Source organism: Astatotilapia calliptera, chromosome 18, assembly GCF_900246225.1.
Source record: "Astatotilapia calliptera chromosome 18, fAstCal1.2, whole genome shotgun sequence".
NCBI classification, from domain to species: Eukaryota; Metazoa; Chordata; class Actinopteri; order Cichliformes; family Cichlidae; genus Astatotilapia; species Astatotilapia calliptera.
Genome location: NC_039319.1, coordinates 4,092,501 through 4,115,261, shown reverse-complemented (window position 1 = coordinate 4,115,261; position 22,761 = coordinate 4,092,501). Strand labels below are relative to the sequence as shown.

General features: G+C 41.0%; 1 protein-coding gene across 2 annotated transcripts; it reads left to right on the top strand.

Annotated features, from left to right (window-relative positions):
- Positions 1 to 2,896: 2,896 nt before the first annotated feature.
- Positions 2,897 to 19,994, top strand: LOC113010222 (zinc finger protein 260-like). Of its 2 annotated transcripts, none has more exons than XM_026149199.1 (3): positions 2,897 to 3,145; positions 8,940 to 9,279; positions 17,667 to 19,994. In XM_026149199.1, the coding sequence occupies exons 2-3, from the start codon at positions 8,955 to 8,957 to the stop codon at positions 19,406 to 19,408; spliced, it is 2,067 nt and encodes a 688-aa protein (XP_026004984.1). In that variant the 5' UTR covers positions 2,897 to 3,145; positions 8,940 to 8,954; the 3' UTR covers positions 19,409 to 19,994. The 2 variants fall into 2 exon arrangements, with proteins under 2 accessions (XP_026004984.1, XP_026004985.1); XM_026149200.1 differs by lacking the exon at positions 2,897 to 3,145 and adding an exon at positions 7,141 to 7,164.
- Positions 19,995 to 22,761: the final 2,767 nt, after the last annotated feature.

The window sequence follows — 22,761 nt, the reverse complement described above, 5'->3', positions numbered from 1 at the left end:
ATGAAATACAACACATTGGAGATATTCCTGTTTTTAAATGTGGTACATAAAAAAAGTGATTTGACTTGTCAGTAAAAATCTGAAACATGATCTGTTCCAATCAAAGCAGCCAAATGAGCTGGGATTTTATGTGTTTTCAACTTACATGGACAAAGATTAAAATACACTTTTTACTTGAAGTTACATTCTAAATATGCTATTTTTATTCAAAAAATCCTCAGAGATTTCATTTCATATCATTTCTGTTCAATTTCAGCTTTAATAGTCACCTTTAACAAGGGTCTATTAGAAACTGGGGTCGAAGGCATTTCAAGTTTAAATTCAAATCAAATTCAAATTTTTATTTGTCACGTACACAGTCATACACAGTACGATATGTAGTGAAATGCTTGGACAACTGCTCGTGACCTAAAGAGAACAAAAAAGGAAAAGGCTATGAATAAGAAAGGAAATAAATATGAAAAATTAAAAAGGGTAAATTTAACTAGGAAGGAATAAAATATAAATTAAGGTTAAAAATGAAATAACTGTACAACACAAATTAGAATGAAGGGTAAATTTAACTGGGAAGAATAAGATAAAGATAAATATATAAATTAAAGTTGAAAATAAAATAACTGTACAACAAAATACACAATACACAATATAGAACTATATAAGAATGTATGAAGAAATCTAAATATAAATAAATATATACACAATAACAGCAGCTGTACAAGTATTAACCGGAAATGAAGAATATAGTGACCAGTGTTGTGCAAAACCAAAGTCCAGAAAGTCCAGTGTGTGTGTAAGAACCATATGTGTGGGTCAGTACTGTGTGGTGGTGTGATTGAGAGACCGTATCGCCTGCGGGAAGAAGCTCCTCCTCAGTCTCTCTGTGTTGGTCTTCAGGGAGCGGAATCGCTTTCCTGACCTCAACAGAGAGAACAGTCTGTTGTTGGGATGGCTGAGGTCCTTCACGATCTTCCTGGCCTTGGTCCAGCACCGCCTGCTGTAGATTGAGTGCAGGTCAGGGAGCTCGGAGCGGATGGTGCGCTCAGCTGACCGCACAACCCTCTGTAGAGCTCGTCTGTCCTGCATGGTGCTGTTCCCGAACCAGGTTAAGATGTTTCCCGCCAGGATGCTCTCTATGGTGCACGAGTAAAAGTTCCTGAGCACCTTGGAGGGCAGTTGGAAGTCTCTCAAGCGTCTGAGGTGGTAGAGACGCTGTCGGGCCTTTTTCACCACGGTGTTGATGTGACAGGACCATGACAGGTCCTGCGTGATGTGAACTCCGAGGTATTTGAAGCTGTCCACTCTCTCCACTGGGCACTCGTTGATGACGGGGGTCTGGTAGTTTATAAATGTAGCACAAAACTTTTATAAAGGGTTTAAATTTTTTTTTAAAAAGGTCCTAGAAATGGTTCAACATGGCCACTCTCTCTCATACTGCTTTACTTCTTACAGTGAAGCTGCTGTCTAAATCAGCACCTCCTCTGTTTATACATTTCTTCGTTTCCTCCCTTTTAAATCTCCAGTTTGAAGATAGGTGCAACCAAAATGTGGTTATGTGTAAGGGCTGACAGGCCCCATTCACATGTTGTTTCAATCAGAGCTCAGACTAGTTTCAGTTATAAGGAAAACAAACTCACACAGTCACTGACACTGAGAGGAGAAATGGCGCAGAAAGGAGTTCAGCTGGACCAAGATCTGTTTGGATCTACTGAAGGATCCGGTTACTATTCCCTGTCAACACAGCTACTGCATGAACTGAACTAAAAGATTCTGGGATGGAGAGGAGGAGAAGAAAATATACAGCTGCCCTCAGTGCAGACAGACTTTCACAGCGAGGCCTGTCCTGGAGAAAAGCACCATGTTAGCAGATTTAGTGGAGGAGCTGAAGAAGACTGGACTCCAAGCTGCTCCTGCTGATCACTGCTATGCTGGACCTGAAGATGTGGCCTGTGATGTCTGCACTGAGAGAAAAATGAAATCCTTCAAGTCCTCTTTAGTATCTTTGGCATCTTACTGTGAGAAACACCTTCAGCCTCATTATGATGTGGTATTCCATTACTCCCCAACACTGCGTCTTACTGACAGTCAGTGAAGTGGATGTTTTACTGTCAGATCCACCAGAAGCAAAGACCAGAGCTGAATTCTTAAAATATTTATGTGAAATCACACTGGATCCAAACACAGCACATAAACGACCGAGACTGTTGAAGCCGGGGCTCGAACCAGCAACCTTCCGATTACAAGATGAAATCAGTGACACTTTTTGGGACAACAACATCCAAACTCCTGTCTCAGGTCCTCGTTCCTCCAGAGTAGGAGTGTACCTGGATCACAGAGCAGGTATTTTGTCCTTCTACAGCGTCTCTGAAACCATGACTCTCCTCCACAGAGTCCAGACCACATTCACTCAGCCGCTCTATGCTGGATTAGTCTATATTATGATAACTCAATCAATTTTGATGTCTTTGCTGAGTTTGTTAAACTGAAATAGACTGAGGTTTTTCCTATTTTCATCAATTTAAATCTGTGTTTTACTTTTATTTTATTTTCCTTCCATCATTGTTCTGGCATCTCTGCACAGCACAGCGGTCAGATGCTAATCAAACATCATGGGTGATACTGTGACATCTTCTAGTTGTTGTCTTTTTATGGAGGCTGAAATGGATTGTAGCACTGAACTGTTTTAGGATATTTGATAATCTCTTCTCTCCCATGGTCCCTGAATCCAACACCATCGTTACACGTCATGACTCCTATGAACTATCTGACAGCGTGATATTACAGATATTGACATTTCTTTTTTTTTTTAATGTATGGACATACCATTAGTTAGTCAGCTATTTAATTTAGTTTAGGACTAGCTTCAAACTGACCTGAAGAGAGCAGCAATGCGACGTTGATGCGTGTATTCTACCGGAAGTACAATAGAAGAAGAAAAAGAAGGAGAACGGAAATGACTTGCCTCTTTACTGCTCAACAATTCAGTCTTCGGCATCGGTAAGAGTTTGTCGAGGAGAGATTAGCTGCTGCCGAAGACGAAATCTTCTCAGATCTTCAGAAACGATCTCCCAGTATGAGGACGACATCGACCGTGAGCACAGACTGGTAGAGACTAACCGGAAACTCGAGATAAAGTTACAAATAATAGGTACGTGAAAGTGTAGCGGTCTCAATGAACTAACACAAGAATCCGACTCATGCTGGATCCTAGTCAGATTTGTTGTTTCAGGCTAACAGACTAAAATCAAGGAGCAGCATCGAATCGTTTTTATAGAAGTAAAACAAGCGCTTCTCTGTTTTTTTAAAGCGGTAATTTTGCCCGGAACCCTTATTCGAGAAGTCGCGGTCAAGCAAGCCGCACCTTCAGTTGTGCTGCTCCTCTATTCCCGACATTGTGGTACGGGTGCCGAGTGACTAGCACAAAGGAACACGCGTTCATTCTGCAACTTTGAAACTGTCTTTATTTTACTTTATTTGCAGAACTATCGTTTTGCTCCGCTGTCCCGTATAGGAGTTTTTTTTTTACATTATACGTTATAATACATTAATACATTCATGATACGTTATTAAACTATTTAAGGCTTGTAGTAGTGTATCTCGTAACTGTATTATTTAAGGAAAAATGAGTCAAAATCTATGTAAATTATGTTGCCTTGTTTATAATGTTACCATCTATGAACTGTAGTTGCAGTTTGAATTGATGATTGGATTGGATTCCTATTCAGGTTGAGACCTGTAAATACAGGAAATCCTTAAGAACCTTATTAGTTGTAAAATGTTCATCCAGCTCTTTCTGTTTGCAGTTAAAATTAAAAGCATTGTGAATATGGAGAAGTAATTTCCACATTACTTTTTTCATCTGATTTTTGGGGTTTTTCCTCTGTATTATTGTGGGGCAGGGGTCTCAAACTCCAGTCCTTGAGGGCCGGTGTCCTAAAACCTTGCCATGTGTCCCTGCCTGTTGCAGCAGACCTGAATAAAATTATAAGGGCATTAGCAAGAGTATAGAACTTGACTGCATGCTGAAGTGGCAACCCCTAACCGCTTAAGTAAATGTAAATGGTAAATGGCCTGTATATAGCGCTTTACTAGTCCCTAAGGACCCCAAAGCGCTTTACATATTCACACACACATTCACACACTGGTGATGGCAGCTACATTGTAGCCACAGCCACCCTGGGGCGCACTGACAGAGGCGAGGCTGCCGGACACTGGCGCCACCGGGCCCTCTGACCACCACCAGTAGGCAACGGGTGAAGTGTTTTGCCCAAGGACACAACGACCGAGACTGTCCAAGCTGGGGCTCAAACCGGCAACCTTCCAATTACAAGGCAAACTCCCAACTCTTGAGTTGGGAGTTGAGCCACGATCGCCAAACACTTACATTTTTTAAATGTAAGTGTTTGGAAAAATGTACTAAAAGTATTTTTATTGCACCATGTTCATTCACTCATGAGCTCCTGTAACACAAATCAAATGGCTGAATTGCCACATCAGCATACAGTCAAGTTCTATAGTCTTACGAATGACCTACTAATTGCATTCAGGTAAGTTGCAATAGGGACAAATGGAAAAGTTTCAGGACCCTGGTCCCCGAGGGCTGGAATTTGAGACCCCTGTTGTAGGGTCTTTACCTCACAATATAAAGCGCTGTGAGGCAACTATTTTTTTATCATTTAAATTCCTATATAAATTGAATTGAAATGACTTTATTTGAGAAGACTTTGTTTGGTGTATTGTTTTGTATAATAAAGTGACAACAGAAAAGTGTACTGTAATATAGGGAGATGATAACCATGAACGGAGTCTGGGTTAACCTGAATCGATACTCACTGCAGTTGTGTTTGTTATTGTGAAAACTAATGTAACTGCAGTTCAGACATGGTAATATTCACACATTATGTGATTTGAGTGGACCTTGCTTTTATTTTTTTCTAAAACCATACAGTTAACCTCAAAAAGGAATATAGTAAAACTGTAACCTTGAGCAGAATTCATGTAATTTTAATTTAAATATAGGGATATAATACATAGGCTATGAGATATCATATATAATGATGAGTTTTTCTAAACCTGTACAGCTAAAATGAGATGCCAATTTTTTTTCTTTTTACAGGGAAAGTTGGGGTCATAGCTGCAGTGATGAACTGAAACTTGTACAAACATACAAGTATATACGATGTCTAAGACAATTTGTAACATTTTGTGATATGCTGAGTATTCTAATAAGATAAGCTGTGATATATTACTTTTTTCGAACTGCAGATTTAGTTCAGTTGTGAGACAGCAGTCACCAGTTCCCTGTGATATGAGTCGTCATAGTTGCATATGAATCTGCGATGTCCACACATTGCAAGATAATGCTAATCTTTTTGCTATCCTCAACTTTACACTTCATTTATTTCTACTTCATTTTAGAACCTGAATTTGGCTTTATCCATGAAAACACACGGCAGTGACTTATGCCTGAGCTCCAGTGTCTTAAACATGCAGCAAAAGCCACAGTGTCTCAAATCTGTCTGCCTGTCACAGTCTCTCTCTCTCTCTCTCATTCACAGACAAACACACACGTGATTTGTTTCTGAGGCTTTCATTTTTGTTTTGCCAACTTCCTGAGCTGCTGTACTCACTAGAACAGCAACAACAGACTGAAAAGCAACTGATTTTATTACCGTATTTTCACGACCATAAGGCGCACTTAAAAGTCTTAGATTTTCTTCAAAAAGTACGGCGCGCCCTATAGCGCAGTGCGCCCTGTGTGTTGTAATGAGGACGTAGTAGAGAACACCATGAGAACGCTAAAGGGTGAAGTGTGTGCGTTGACTTTATCGCACATACCTGTGTAAAAGAACAGGTATGTGCGTTATGCAGGACATCGTTGTTTTAACAACCCTGAAAATGGCAAAGAGACACGCTTACGAAGCACAGTTTAAACTGAAGGCCATCAGCTACGCGGAGGAACATGGAAATCGAGCAGCGGCGAGAGAATTTAAGATTAACGAATCGATGGTTCGCAAATGGAGGAAGCAAGAAAACAAGCTCCGGCAGGTCAAGAAAACGCAGCTGAGTTTCCGCGGACATAAGGCGAGGTGGCCCAAGTTGGAGGAAAGACTCGAGCGGTGGATCATCGAGCAAAGAACGAGTGGGAGAAGCGTTTCGACGGTCACCATTCGGCTAAAAGCAGTTTCACTAGCTGAAGAGATGAACATTGAACATTTCCAAGGAAGTCCGTCTTGGTGCTTTCGTTTTATGAAACGGTGCCATTTTTCCATCCGGACCAGGACTACGGTAGCGCAGCAACTTCCAGCGGATTATAAGGAAAAGCTGGCCATCTTCCGCTCCTACTGCAGCAAACACATCGGCGACAAAAACATCCAGCCCAGCCACATCACAAACATGGACGAGGTCCCGCTCACTTTCGACATCCCGGTGAGTCACACTGTGGAGAAGAAGGGGACCAGCACGGTAGCGATACGCACAACGGGGTATGAAAAGTCTTCTTTCACTGTTGTGCTTGGCTGCCATGCTAATGGACAGAAACTGCCGCCTATGGTGATTTTTAAGCGAAAGACTTTGCCTAAAGAGAAGTTTCCAGCAGGAATCATCATTAAGGCAAATGAAAAGGGCTGGATGGATGAGGAAATGATGAAAGAGTGGCTGAGGGAGGTGTATGTAAGGAGACCAGGTGGTTTTTTCCACGCATCACCATCGCTCTTAATCTGTGACTCTATGCGTGCCCATCTCACAGCCGATGTGAAAAAACTAGTGAAACAAATGAACTGTGAGCTTGCTGTCATTCCGGGAGGCCTGACAAAGGAACTCCAACCGCTGGACATCGGTGCGAACCGCCCGTTCAAAGTAAGGCTGCGAGCGGCCTGGGAGCGATGGATGACCGGTGGAGACCACAGTTTCACCAAGAGTGGAAGGCAGCGCCGGGCAAGTTACGCCACAATTTGCCAATGGATTGTAGATGCTTGGGCTAACATGTCTGCTGGCACTGTTGTTCGAGCTTTCGCAAAAGCCGGCATCATTTCCGAGGAGCCGCACGGCACGGAAAGTGACTCTGACAGTGAAGACAGTGAACCTGGCATGTTTGATGGAGATTTAGCGCAGCTGTTCAATTCAGACACAGAGGATGAGGACTTCGATGGGTTTGATGATAAAAATGTGAGTACCAAACTTTGTTTTGCTCCTGCTTTATTTTTAAATACGCACACTTGTATGCTTGTGTGTTGTTGATGATGACGATTACTGATAATAAAAATGTGAGTACCAAACTCAGGTTTGCTCCCGCTTTATTTTTAAATACGCATACGGTACTTGTATGCGCCCTATGGTCCAGTGCGCCTTATGTGTGTGTTAAATACAGTAATGGCACACATAACTGAGACTGCGCCTTTTAGTACAGTGCGTCTTATGGTCGTGAAAATACGGTATCCCAGTATTAAAAGGTTCACTTTGTATTTGCAAAAATAATAATGATAATATATAAGATAATTTATATAATAATAACGTATCACTATTTAGTGTCCCTGTATCGATAAAGTATTGCCTTACTCCTTTTAGAGATGCACTTATGTGTTGACTCATGTACCTATTTAGCTAGGTTGGTATGATACCTGGGATGAGCTTCCATGCTGTGTAGACACAGGTAATCAGCTGGTAGCTCAATGGTGGCGTTCTCTGCCCTGTGTTAGTTAGTCTGGGTGAGCACCTGCTGTTATGAGCACATTTATTTGTGCTGTTAGCATCTTCAGATAGTAGGTGTGGATCACCTCAGGTCCATAATGTTGACTGCCTCTTTTTCTGGGAGGTTGCCGTGGTCTGCTGTCAGGTCCACAAGTCACTTAACGCTCGTGGTATACAACATCTCTTTCTCCCAGATGTTCTTCCAGTATTGTTCAGTTTTATCTCTGGGTGCCCTCTTATTATTGTTCCCTTGTAGCTGAGAGTACACCTTGGACTGATGTTTGGAGAAGAGGCAATTTATTCTCTTGGCCTCTGCTTGTCTCTTCAGCCTAGTGCCGAGAGGTGTGAGCTTTTGTTTCTAGAACCTTAGTTATTTGCACCTTGTTGTATATCTTATTCATCCAGGACCTGTCGTTCAGTACTTCTGTTAGCTGACTAACCCCCTCTGGGCTTCCCTGATTTTTGGCTTCCAACCTTCTTCTCCACAGGGGACTTTCTCTGCATGCGTTCTTGATCTCATACCAAAGTGTTTCTATTATTTCTGTGGCAGTGGCATATATGAGCTCATTTTTTTTAGTAACACTGGTAGTGGGAATGGTGAGCCGAGCTTTCTTGTCATCTGCAAGCATCGCCTATGATGAGACTTGTTAGTGAGGGAGTCATCAAGCGAGTAATGAATCCAAATGTAAAAAAAAAAAAAAGTTTGGCTCAAGTTCTTATCAGTGTTTACCGAGTAGATCAGGAAAACGAAAAGAACATCTAAGAAGTGTCTTAGCAGAGCTTTATTTTTCAGCATTAGTGAAGCAGTGTAGGGACTTCTTGACAATGAACAACACAACAAGACAGACAACATCCAAAGAAAAGCTTGAAGTGTCCTTCAAGAAGAACTATTCCTGAAGACTATGAAATGATGCGAACGCTTGACTAACAGAGTTCAGAATAAAGGTGTTTATCACAAATATTGATTTTTAAGCTATTAGAGTAAGACAGGCTCATTTTTTCCATGTATACACTATTTCTGTATTTTTCCATGTTTCAGTAAATCACTACAGCTATGACCTCATCGCTATCTTTTAAAAATGGTCTCTTATAAAACTGCAGAGAACATTTGATGCAAAATTGACTCTAATTACATATGTGTAGTATTCCCACATTTAAAATCTAATTCTGTTAGAGGTAATCCAATGGTTTTACTGCATTGTACTATGTCATCACATTACTAACCTTTTTCTTGTGTACATTTGTTCCCAAAGACCTCCCACAACAACATGACCAGCAAGAGGGACTCAGATCAACAGAAGACCTCCAACAACGTGATGATTAAGGAGGACCCAGATCAGCAGGAAACCTCTGATAACAACATGATGTTAAAGGAGGACCCAGACCTGCAAGTTTGTAACCAGGAGAGGAACTCCAGTCTGGAGAAGGAGAACCCAGAGCCTACACAGATTAAAGATGAACAGGAGGAACTCTGCATCAGTGAGGAGGGAGAGCAGCTTGTAGTGAAGGAGGAGGTTGATGGTATCATCGTTTGGACTGGTAAAGAACGGCTCAGTCTTCTGGATAAAATCTGGAAACCAAAAGAAAACTTGGGTATGTACAACTAAAAAGTTCTTAATGAGATGACACAGGAATATGAATCTTAATAACTTTGACCTTAATCAGAGCTCAAAGTTTCTTATTTGTTTACAGGCACAGGAAAATTTTAAGGGAAAACTGCAATGAGTAGAGCAGGAGTGGGGGAACTCCAGGCCTCAAGGGCCAGTGTTCTGTACCTGACAAACCATCCTACCCGTTGTTTCTGCGCATGCGCACAACACGAAATTAAGTGGCGAACCGTCCTACCTTTTTGAATATTAGCTAGAAACATACTCTGACTGGTAAAATTAAGTGACAAACCATGCTGGCTTTATGAATATGAGCTACAAGCATACTCTGATGGGCAAAGTTAAGTGGCAAACAGTCATACCTACTTAAATTTGTGCTGGAATTACTCTGTGACAGCAGAAATGTGCATAAACTACTTATGGTAGGATGTTTTGCCAAAGTAGGATGGTTTGTCAGAACACCAGTATCCTGCAGGTTTTAGATGTCAATCTGGGTCAACACACCTGAATCAAATGATTAGTGCATTCACAGGCCTCTGGAAAACCTCAAGACATGTTGAGGATGCAATTTAGCCATTTAAATCAGCTGTGTTGGATCAAGGACACATCTAAAACCTGCAGGACACTGGCCCTTGAGTTCCCCCACCCCTGGAGTAAAGTTTAGATTTTACTACAGCATTTTATCCAGTCTTTTTTTTTTTTTTTTTTTTTTTAATAAATAGGACAGGGGAAATGAATGAGAGAAAGAGGGGGAGAGAAAGAAAGAAAACCAAAGGGGGAGAAGAGACGGTGAGAAGGGGGGGGAAGAGAGAGAAAAAAAAAAGAACTCCTGGGTCACCTGTATGGAGAAAAAAACAAACAAACAAAAAAAAAACAAACAGAGGAGACAGCAAACAACAAAGAGCAACATAATAATAGAGAAAACAAAGCACCATCACAATAAACTAGCTAGTCATAGATATCAATATTTACTAAATAATAAACGATATTGTGCAGCACGCAAGATAGACAGCGCACAGTGTGCTTTGAGGCAGCAGCCAAGAAAGCTTTAGTCCGCGTCTGTGAATACCCATGTGTGCATACCTGTGTGGATCAGCATGCTTGCATTCCAAAGGTTTCTCCATGTAATGATCTGCTAGGGAGTGTGGGGGGGCCACAGCCCCGTCCTCCAGGGTGTGAAGCAGGTATGGAGGAGATCAAAACTCCAGACATCCAGAGGCCCCCAGAACACAAGAGACCAAGGAAGACCAACAGAGGGGCAGCCGCGCCACTGTTCCAGTAAGAGCTGAGGAGAGTCCCAGATGAGGGCTCGCCCAGCAGCCGCGGAGCAGAAGTCAGGGGGAGTTGCAGTGACGCGCCCGTGAGCTCCGCCGGCCCCCAGCTGTGCCTGAGTGACCGAGCCCCAGGCCGAGAGGCCGGGGGCACCCCACCTCCGAAGGGGCCCGAGCGAGCCCCAGGCCCCGACAAGCGGCCGCCAAGGAGTGAGCCGGTGTGTACCTGGACGCCCACCCCCAGACACAAAGAACCACCAACACACCGACACCTGAGGGAGTCCGCCACCGGCAGGGGAAGTGGTGGTGGGTGGAGATAGGCCTCCAAACCTTGGAGGGCCTGAGGTGTCCCCAGAGAGGTGGCGTCTGATACCCAACCTGACATATAGACACAGACATACAGGCACACACAGATACAAACATCCATTCCCACCCTCATGCTCTCATATGCACTCACTCCACACTCAACTCTGAGTACAGTACTTTGGTTATTTAATTTGAATAATTTCAATGGCTTATTTTTATCGATCTGATGTCTGGGCATTTTTCTCAGAAAATCTGAAAACCATCTAAGATGAGGTGATGTTGCTAGTCCTTCTAAAACCATCTTGGGAACTGAGAGGAGTTGGACTTGGTGCAACTGTGGTGACAGCTTGGTTTCATGTTTACTCCTGGTGGGAGTTGAACTGACAGGGTTTCCCTTTGTCACCAGTTATCTTCATAATTTTTAGTGACAGAATTTCTAGCATTGCAAAGTGGCATAGGATTTCTGCCTTGGTAGCCTCAGAATCTCCTCTCTGCTCTTCACAGTTGATGTGACTATTTTTGGTTTTATCATCCAACTTGCATTTGTAGCCAAGTGTGAAGTGTTTGGAAAGATAACTAGCACCTTCAAAATGAGGTCATGGTTCTCAGCCAGAAAGGGGTGAATGTCCATTTTGCGTCGGGGATGAGTTGCGCCTGCAAGTGGAAGAAGTTGGATATCTCAAATGTTCAGAAAGTGAGGCAGAGTGGAGCGGGAGACTTGAAGGGGAACCCGTACTGCTTTTGCTGTGCATGTTATATCTGTTGCGAGGAGGTGATGGGAAATGTAAATGAGCATCTTCTGAAGGGTATATGGGCTCTATGTTAGAGAAATTAGGAGTTTGGTCAGAAGTGCCTTTCCACCTCTGTATTGAAAGGAGCAACTTTAAAGTCCTCAGGCTTTTAAAACCCTTTAAGCCCTAACCTGTCGCTGGTGACAGGTTTTTTTCAACCTACCGTAACTTTTGAGCTGTTCACATAATTGAAAAAATGGCAACAGTTTCTGAAAGCAGAGGCTCTGCGCTTTCTATTGAAATTAGGTTCATTATCCCAGGCACAGGGTGAACGCAACCCTGTGAAAACGAAGGTTGGTTGACAGAAAAGAGGGTCAGCAAGTATAACAGAAACTTTTTTCTTTCCTTTTCTTTTTTTTTTGCTGGGGTGGGGTGGATTTCATTCATTCATGTTGAGGACTTCAGCAGGGATCCGTGCCATTTGTGGCCAAAGTCGAGGCCGGTGCCATGTACATCAGAAAAGCCGTGGAGCTGGTGGTGATGCCTCTCGCAGCCGGTCGCCACATCGTCCAGTGGCTTGGAGAACAGAGGCAGACCCAGATGATGCTGTCCCTCAACCACCAAGATTCAGACCAAAGAGAACCCCTGGTATTCAACCTCCTCTCAATGCTGCACAATCCCCAGGTGATATCTTCTCCAAATTTTTTGATGACGAAGTACTAAAATGCTTGTGTGAAAACACAAACAAGAATGCGGCAAAAAAAAAGGAAAAGGGCAAAACGTTTGCATGGAAGGAAATTACATCAGAAGAACTACAAAAGTACCTGGGCTTGTTACTTTACATGGAAGTCTGCAATTTTCCAAAAATGGTAGACATTTGGAGGAGTAACACAATTTTTCATCTTCCTTTTCCTGCCACTGTTATGTCCAAAGACCGATTTATGGCCATCAATTCTAACCTTCATATCAGTGATCCAGAAGAAGATGTGGCCTATGGCAAGAAAAAGGGCACAGAGGACTATGACACATTTCACCAGGTCAGACCTCTCCTTGAGATGTTGAGAAGTCGTTGCATGAGTAACTACCACCCAAAGCAGCACATTTCAGTTGAAGAGAGGATGGTTGCCAAGCCCACCAAGTGGGGGCTAAAAAATTTTGTTCTTGCTGATGTAAATGGCTACATCATAGACTTCAAGCTATACACAGGGAAATCAAAGTTGTCATCAGAGTAGGGCTGCCACGATTTGTCGACTAGTCACGATTACGTCGACTATCAAAATCGTCGACGACTGATTTAATAGTCGACGTGTCGTTTGAAGCTTTGTAAGATCCCAAAAGACGCAGAAGTAGCAGGATTTAAGAGTGTAATAACGGACTGAAACAGAAGATGGCAGCACTGCATATACAAGGATGCCAGCTGCCGTTAAACCCCGAAGAAGAAGAAGCAGCTGTGTCCCAGAATTCATAGCGCGGCCCAGCTTAGTTTCCAACAATGGCGGTAGCTAGTTAGTTTTAATATTACTCTTATTATTCTTTCTGGGTCACAAAATAAACGTTTAACATATTTTCAGGCGAGAATGTAGCTGTGTAAACCTCAAATATCTGCTCAGTTTATCAAGACACCACATATTTTCAAAAGCGCTCCGACGTTTTCGGAGACGTCTGTTACCCACTAGCTCGATAGCTAGCCGGGGGCTAGGTCACTAGCGCTGTGAGAACACCGGACTCCCGGCAAATTGTTTTCAAACCCACCGCCGTCTTTCGCGACTCAGGTTAAATATATATGAGTCACTTAGATAAATTAAAAATGTTGTTGTTTGGCTTTATTTGTTCCTGAGTAAATCGGTTTGGCTGAGATTAAAGTTATAGTTTTTACACAGCTGTATAAACGTAAAGCAGACAGCTGATTATCAGAAGTGTGAGATGCTGGAGAATATACTCCGGTGTCCTGTTATATTTTAGATAGCAAGGAGTTTATTAAACTTTACCGAAACAATCTGCAAATTTCATTAAAATTGAATAAACTATCATCTTGTCTTTATTTTTAGTTAGCACCTTAAAAGCTTAAAGCTATAAGCTAATGATAGTTATATAAGAGCAGATGCTGCTGGTGCAATAAGCTGTAGTTTTACGTCCAGTGGATGATGATCTGATTAGTCGACTAATCGCATAAATAATCGGTGACTAGTCGACTATCAAAATAATCATTTGTGGCAGCCCTACATCAGAGAAAGGACTCTCTTTTGATGTGGTTACATCACTAGTGGACAAAGACTCTCTGGGATCAGGTTATATTGTCTACTGTGATAACTTCTACACCAGCCCAGGCTTCTTCCAACACTTGAAAAAGCAGGGATTTGGGGCTTGTGGTACATACAGGGAGGGCAGACTGGGTGTTCCATCCTCTCAGGAAAATGCTCTCCATAAAAGATCACCAAGAGGCTCCATTCGGTGGATCAGGGATGGTGACCTTTTATTTGTAAAGTGGGTGGACAGTCGAGAAGTCGCCATCTGTACCACCGTCCACCCTGTGTACAGTGGGGACACAGTGTTACGCTGGCAGAAAAATGAAGATGGACATTTTGAGAGCGTTTCTGTCCCCAGACCGACAGCTGTGACCGAATACAATAAATACATGGGAGGAGTGGACACATCAGACCAGATGCTAGGAACAAATTCAGTCCTTTGCAAAACCAAAAGATTGAACATGATAGTTTTCCAGCATCTACTGGACATTGCAGTTACCAACAGTTTCATTCTTCACAAAGAGTTGTGCATCAGCAAGCAACAGAAACACAAGACACGGCAGGCCTTCCAGGAGGAGCTTGCTGCACACCTCGTAGGTGTTTGCTTGGATGGCAAGCCTGAGTTCCCAAGTCAAGGACACTTTCCTGTCCCTACGAGCACTAGAGATATGGGAAAGAGGCACAGGGCAACCTTGGGAAGGAAGCAGTGCACTGTCTGAAAGAGGAGCACTCCTTGGAAATGCCAGCAGTGCAATGTAGGCCTTTGCCTGCAGCTCGAAAGGAACTGCTTTTTGGAGTTCCACCAGAGGCCAAAAATGTCTGGACTTGCTTAGAAAAAAAATTAGAGACCCCTAGAAACAAACAAACGAAAGTTCACATATTTGTTGTCTGTTTTATAGTTCAAATTGCAAATTGCAAATCTTTTTTTTTCATGTACATTCTGAGTACCTTATTCAGTAAAAATCTGTAAAATTTCATGTTCCTGTTTTGTGTTTTCCTGTTATTATTCTCTGTTATTACACAGTTATAGCAAACAGTAAAGAAAAACAACTACCAGATGTTGAAGGAAGTAGTAGTCCTAAAAAAGGGACAAACCACATACTCGCAGCAGATTTTATGACACCTCCACAGCTAAAACAACAAAATAATTCCAGGCAGCCTGTTTAACATTATACAGTTTAAAGGATGCCTCCACGACACCCTCTAGGCAGTGAGTTTTGGACATATCCTACTTGGGAGGAGTACCTGGGGTAGACCCAGGACACTGTTGCTTAGGAACGCCAACAGTGGTCCCCTGAAAAAGTTGAGGTTTCTATCCAAATAAAAGCAGAAAGTGGAGTTCAAATAATTAGTTTATGTTGTTTCCATCCCTTAAAAATTAAAAATTGGGACTTATTATTGCCCACACATTAATTTTTTTTTAAAAAGGCTGTAAAAATTTCCACATTGTACTGTGGAAAAATATCAAAAAAGAAGTGCTACTCCTGCTTGATGCATTAAAACGTATAGCAACTTTGTACAATTTATTCTAAATAAATGAATAAATATTAGGGGTGGGGACTCGATTAAAAAGATTAATCTAGTTAAGTAGAGGCTTTGTAATTAAATAATCTTGATTAATCGCATTTGCTCGCACAAGAAAATTTTCCCCTAAGCTCAAATGTTGTGGTTTTTTTTGGTTTTTTGAATTTAAAAGGGTTTTAGTGGGTGACAGAATCAAATTATGGACATGGAGATGAATGCTGTAAATGCAAACTCTTAATTTCTGAGAGAAAAAAGTATTTAAACTGAATTTCAATTCAAAACAGAGAAACAAGAACTTAAACAGACTTAAAAATAAAGCCTTATTTTAAGTACTTTAAATACATTTTCAAAGTCGTATCGTCTTTAAATAGTAATACAAACTTCAACATAAAGTGCAGTTTTTCTTCTTAATAAAAAAATAAAGCAGAAACATTAAAGGTTATTTAACCAGCTTCACCTTTAGACTCTGAGTAACCGTAGCCAAAATTATTTTGTACATTAGGCTAAAATAGTGTGATCATTGAACATTTTAGTGCAAAAATCAACAAACCTATTGGAGTCACAATACCTCTATGCTTAGTTGCTGTCTGTCTCTTTCAGCCAGTTACTTAGACAAACTACCCTGTTCACATTTTCAGAGCTCAAGTGAGCTCTCTTTTTTGTTACTATGTGACCTGCAAGTGGGGAACACTCTCACATGGGACTCTCACATGGCAAGGACATACAGCTGTATGTGTAGGTCCCTGTTCGACTCGACCACCAGTGCAGCGGTCAGTCTTTTTCATTGATGGTGTATTCTGCTCTGTACAAACTCAAGGCCCTGGTACTCAGGGCTTCCTCATCTGAATCAGAGTCCGAAGACAATGAAGAGAGGAGGAGGCTCTTTGTCTTTGCTGGCTCCTTTGTAGTGGCATCTTTACATTTTAAGACACTTTAAATCTTTAAAGGGTGGGTCAAGTACAGTAGCTATCTTGAGCCACTGATGGTTGAGTGTTGCTACACATTGGGGTATGTCCTTTGTGAAGGATCTTAAATTTCACCATGTAGTTTGATTCATCATCGGAGACCTCCATGGTGTGAGGCAGATGGCAGAAAGCAGGTAAAACCACTGGACATGAGACATGTCTCACCTCTAAGAAGTTCAGTCACAAACCTGTAGTAGACAGTTCAAGAAAGTAAATATTAATCTACACACTAATTGTCAACTATAGAGCTTTTTGAAGAAACAACAACAATAAATTGAAAATAGTTTTATTTACTTGCATGGCTTGAGGACAGTCAGCTTTTGGAGTTTTACTGGCTCAGATGGAGTTTGTCTGATTTGATTGTTTGTCTAAACCAGCAAAAACAGCCTCTTGATTCTTTAGTAGACAAGAAACCATATCCCGCTTTGAATTCCACTGTGTGGAAATATCCTGTATGAGTGGCTCTTTTTGTTGCCCCAGTCGTGTTTGCTCCTGGTGTAGTTCCATCGTATTAGCAGGACTGTGTGTAATGCATCTAATTTTGCTTGCTTTTTCAGTGTCATAAAGCTGTTGAATTTACCTGAATAGTCTTTCAGGTGGAAAGTTGGATCAACTGATGCTAAATGTTGTCCAATGTTGACTTACTAATGTCGGTCCTGAAGCCAGTCATTTCATCAAGTTTGGGCTGCTGGCACCTTTTGTTGGAGCTAACAGCTCCCACAGTTTCTGTGCTCGCTGCAACATGTTTTGCATTTAGATGGTACTGTAAGCTTGAAGTGATTTGGTGGTATGCAAACTCCTTTGTGCACAGTTTGCACAAAACCAGACTTTTATCAAGGCTTTACTTAGTAGTCTTTTGGAAATGAAGTTTGCCTGCGATCAGTCCTAGCAGCATGCTTTCTTCTGAGTCTTCCATTTTTGTAGCTGTTTGCATCAGTGTAATCGTATACCAGGAAATCATGACATGGACAAAACTTGCGATTTTCTTGGAACGCAAAGTGCGATTAAATGCTTTAATTTTTAACGCGTTTCTTTTTTTCAAATTAATTAATTGCAATTAAAGCATTAAATTCACCCCTAAGTAATATAAAAAGTAATAAGTAGAAGAGGAAAAATCTAAAATGTGTCCGAGAAATACATAGGTATATACTGATTTAAAAAACTATATTACTGCAGAGTGGAGGATTACAGCTAAGGGCTTTCGTGAGGATGTAATAAATAGATTTTACTCTTTAGAACTTTTTCCACCTGGATAACTGAACTTCCGATGGCAAATTACATGATATTTTCTCAAATATGTGTGTGTTTTCTATCATTTTTGTCTATGCAGACCTCCCACTACAACATGACTGTAAGGAGGAAGAAGTACTCATAGACCAGCAGGTCTGTAACCAGGAGAGGAGCTCCAGTCTGGACCAGGACTCAGAGCCCCCACAGATTAAAGATGAAAAGGAGGAGCTATGCATCAGTCAGGAGGGAGAGCAGCTTGCAGTGAAGCAGGAGGTTGATACTTTTACGGTCACTCCAGGAGCAAACACTGACCTGCTCCTTTCTTGCAAGTCTTCTGAAACTGAAAGCCAAAAACAGGAAGAAAGCAAGCATGTGCTCTCAGGATTGATTATACATTTTGAGCTGAAGAACACATCACAACAGACAAATAGAAGTCAGAGTAACACAGTAGACACCTCTCTCGAATCAGAGAGTCAGGGTAAAACTGATACAAACAAAAAGCCTATAAAATGTGACACTTGTGGAAAAAGATTTCGGTTTGACTGCCACTTAGCAAAACACGCTCGAGTTCACACGGGTGAGAAACCTTATACTTGTAGCAGTTGTGGAAAAAGGTTCACTCAGATGGTAAACTTGAAAATTCACATGAGACTCCATACAGGTGAGAAGCCATATACTTGTAACACCTGTGGGAAAAAGTTTACTTTCTTATCACCTTTCAAAATTCATGTTAAACATCATGCAGGTGACAGGCCATTTCCTTGTAGCGTCTGTGGAAAAAGATTTGTTATAAAGGCGGGACTGGAAAGTCACATGAAAAGTCACACAGGTGAGAAGGCGTATCCATGTAGCACCTGTGGGAAAAGATTCTCACTGAAGTCAGGATTGGACAGTCACATGACAATCCACACAGGTGAGAAGCCTTTTTCCTGTAGCACCTGTGGGAGAAGATTCAGAAAAAAATCAATATTGGAAGGCCATTTAAGAACGCACACCGGTGAGAAACCTTTCCCCTGTACCTACTGTGGGAATGTATTCAGCCGGAGGGTAAACTTGAAAACACACATGAGAAAACATACAGGTGAGAAGCCGTATTCTTGTAGTGAGTGTGGGAAAAGATTTAGTAGCTTTTCAGGATTCAAAAATCATATGAGAATCCACTCAGGTGAAAAACCATATTCTTGCAGCACCTGTGGCAAAAGATTCACTCAGCGATCAGGACTGGAAACACACATGAGAATTCACACGGGTCAGAGGCCACATACTTGTGGAACTTGTGGCAAAAACTTCAGTGATTCATCAGCAATCAGAAAACATGTGAGAGTCCACATAGGTGAGAAACCACATACTTGTGGTGCCTGTGGAAAAAGTTTCAGTGATGAGTTGAAATTCAAAAGTCATCTCAAAGTTCACACAGGAGAGAACTTACGTTTCTGTAGTGTCTGTGGAAGAGGATTCACTCAGGTGAATCACTTGACAAGACATATGAGAACTCACACAGGTGAGAAGCCATATTCTTGTAGCACCTGTGGGAAAGGATTTGGTGACTTATCAGGGTTGAAAAGACACATGAGAATCCATACAGGTGAAAGACCATATTCCTGTAGCACCTGTGGGAAGACTTTTAGTGACTTAACAGGATTCAAAACTCACACAAGACTTCACACGGGTGAAAAGCCATATTCCTGTAGTGTGTGTGAGAAAAGTTTTATTCAGATGATACACTTAAAAAATCATATGAGAAGGCATACAGGTGAAAGGCCACACTCTTGTAGCATCTGTGACAAAAGATTCAGTTATGCCACAAACCTGAAAAATCACATGAAAAGTCACACTAGTTAAGTGTCCCACTCACTTAAAAAGCTGATCTCATATGCATTTTATTTCCATAACATTAACGAACTGTACCGATCATGTATTCAATTTGCTGTCCTATTCTTATGATGAATGGCAGCAGTGTCTACCTGTCCTGTATCACTACACTTGCTGTTTTTCGGATAATCAATAATTATCTTGTGGGGCATAAGTTTGACACCCCTGATGTAGCGGAAACCCTGATTTTATATTTGTCTGAATTTATTTTTGTTGTTTTGTTTTAGGCTGTAGACATGACAAACATAAGTTGTAGATGTAGGTTGTGTTTTAAGAAATACCTTTCTTATAGAAAATCAAGGATAGATGAACTTCATGCTTTTTATGGAAAACTTTTAATTCAGTTGTTCAGAGTTTAGCAAGAAAGTGCCACACATAGGACAGAAATACGTCATTATGGACTTGACGAGCTATTCATATTAATGAAAATTAACCTTCAGTGTGTGTTGAATGGTTATGAGTTTTATGCAGTTCAAGTAAAGTTTTAAAAGTAATCCATGTATATTTTTCTGAGTAGTAATATCTAAAATATAAAGGAAACATAAATTCTGCCTTATTTCACACATTTTTCTTGGTTACTGATATTTTTTATATAAATGTAGAAGCAGATTTTTTTTTTCTTTTTTGTACTATTTGAATAAACATGTCCTCGTCTGTGTTATAGTTCTTGTTTAGCAGCAGGTTCACAGTTCAAACTGCATGAAAATTTTATCAATTTTGGTGATCATGTCAACAATTAATTGTATTGAATTTGATGTGAACTCAGTAACATAGGGTTTGACCTGCTTGATATGAAATATATTTACTCTATTGGTTTAATGTGCAGTCTAATGAGAGGGATGCATCGAAGTAACCAACTGAAATGATTAGAAGCAAACCTTTTGTGCAAATGTGGATTTAATATTTTTTTCAACAAGATGGGAAAAGTGTTTTTACCATAGATCAAATTTTATAATGGTATTTTGGTTACAGGAAAGTTGTTACACTGCAGGAGCTTTGCATGAGTCACGGTCGGAATGAACCTGATATACTGTATACTGCACCTTGGTGCAGCCCCACAGTTCATCCTCCATCTGAAACGAGGAATTTTACTGTTTTGTCAAACTTCGCACATCTGTTGCAAAACAAAATAAACCATTAAAACCATCTTCTCGCTTCTCAAAAGTAATTCCTGGCATAAAAACAATACACACAGCTATTATATGCTGTGCGTATCGTTTCATTAGGGATTTTCACAGCAGATCATCTGCTTACATCTGATTCATCTTGTGTTACACCAATCCACTGCATGTCCTCCTTCACCACATCTGTGAACGTCCTCTGTTCTCTTCCTCTTTTCCTCCTCCTTTAAAGTTCTAGTCATTAACTTTCCTTTCCCTCTGCCCTAGCCCTCCTCTGCACGTGCCCAAACCATCTCAATGTTGCCTCTCTAACCTTGCCTCCAAAATGCTTGAGCTGAACTGTCCATCAGATGTATGAATCTTGTCCATCTTGGCAACTCTCAATGAAAATCTGAGCACCTTGAGCTCTGCTTTCTCCAGTTTGACCTTCTGTCTTTTAGTTAGTGTCACATTTCCCAAACCATAAATCAAAGCAGGTCTCGCTTCCAATTCAATTCAATTCAATTTTATTTATATAGCGCCAAATCACAACATAAGTCGCCTCAAGGCGCTTCCATCTTTTAAACCTTCCCTTTCAACTCTTGCAGCTATCCTTCTGTCACAAATCACCCTAACACTCATCTCCACCCACTCCACCCTGCCTGCACTCTGTATATTTGACACACGATCATGTGACATGACCGTCAAGTAAATTTTAAAATTAGACCGAGATAATCCGAGTAAATACAAAATGCAATTTTAAACCAGCCATCCATTTAATTTCTTCCGTTCATGCAGGGCCAGGTCACGGGGGCAGCAGCCTAAGCAGACAAGGCCTCCTCCCGGTGAACCTAATAAAAGTACTCCTCTCAGGAGCATTTGAAATGCCCTCATTAGTGCATTTCCAGCTCTATCCTTAATCACCCTAACCTACTGCACTTCCCTTCTAGTTTAATCTCGCTTTAAACTTCAGATCCTGTCAGACACTCTTTTCAACTCTATAACACTATTCACGTTTGCAGAGGAGGGATAGTGAATATACACAGCAGTAACATTAAGATGTTTCATAGAACATAAAGCTCCTGTCCTTCAACAGCTTCACTGGCTTCCTGTAAAAGATCATGTTAATTTTAAAAGTCTCTCCATAATCTCATACGTCCATAACTCTCTGATCTTTTGAACATCACTACTCCTTTCCTGCTCTGTTACTCTGATTATATCATCTGTTCACACTAACTATCACTCTCAAACCACCACAGGCAAAGTGTTTCAGGATATTTGTGACCTGGAAAATCTTCTCTACCGTCTTTTACATGATCCCTGAATGCAGCATCAGTGTTTCACGTTATGTCTCCTGTGAATAAACTCACACAAAGTGATATTACAGACACTAAAATCTCTCTTTACTGATGTTGCTGAAGCTGCAGAAGTTTTACTTAGTTATTATTCTGAAGCTGTATCATCTAACATTGTAGAATTGGTTTCTTCAGCTTCAGCACAGACTGTTTAAAAAACATCAAGACTATTAAGAAGAACAAGCAGCAGCGAAACAGAACCAGCAAATGTGTAAAGAGCACACAATTTAACTTGGTTCAAACATTAAACAGAGAGCCTTAACGAAAACGTTTCATCATGGGCGTAGAGAGCTGTCACATAGAAAAAGTGGGCAAAGGGAGACATCTAGTGGACAAATTCAGACATGACGACTACAAACTAAACTACAGAGGGATAACAAACAGCTGAAAATACTTCCTTAAACTCACAGAATAATTAAGTTAATCCATTTATATGCATGTTTAAGGTGGATAACAATTAAAATGATGCAGCATTTATGCATTTTATGTCTTGCAACAGTAGCAGTGTTTACATGAAGTCAACAGGTGAACACTCTTCTTCCTCCCTTTATCTCTCCTCACATGCTGCTGTACACCAGCCCTTTTTTGTTATACCTTGTAGATGGTTTTCTATTTAATTAAACTGCTGAAATTAACTAGATTTATTTAATGAGTTATTTAATTTAATTTTCTTTTCTGAAATTATTCTTGGTTGATTTTATTATTTAATTTTTGGGAGAAAAAAATCAACTGGCAGTAATTTACTTATGTTTCAAACAATGAATACGTAGAAGGACACTAGGACCCGGGGACCGTTTGGCTGTGAAAGAACAGGGATTGATTTAAAAACGTGTCAGCAGACCTGTGGAGTTCTTCGTTTCCAATCAAG

Bases quoted from the DNA above. Each gene is read 5' to 3' on its own strand.
- LOC113010222 (XM_026149199.1), top strand. From the start codon at position 8,955: ATGACCAGCAAGAGGGACTCAGATCAACAGAAGACCTCCAACAACGTG. The intron at 9,280-17,666 runs GTATGTACAACT...TTGTCTATGCAG, and splicing joins GAAACCAAAAGAAAACTTGG to ACCTCCCACTACAACATGAC.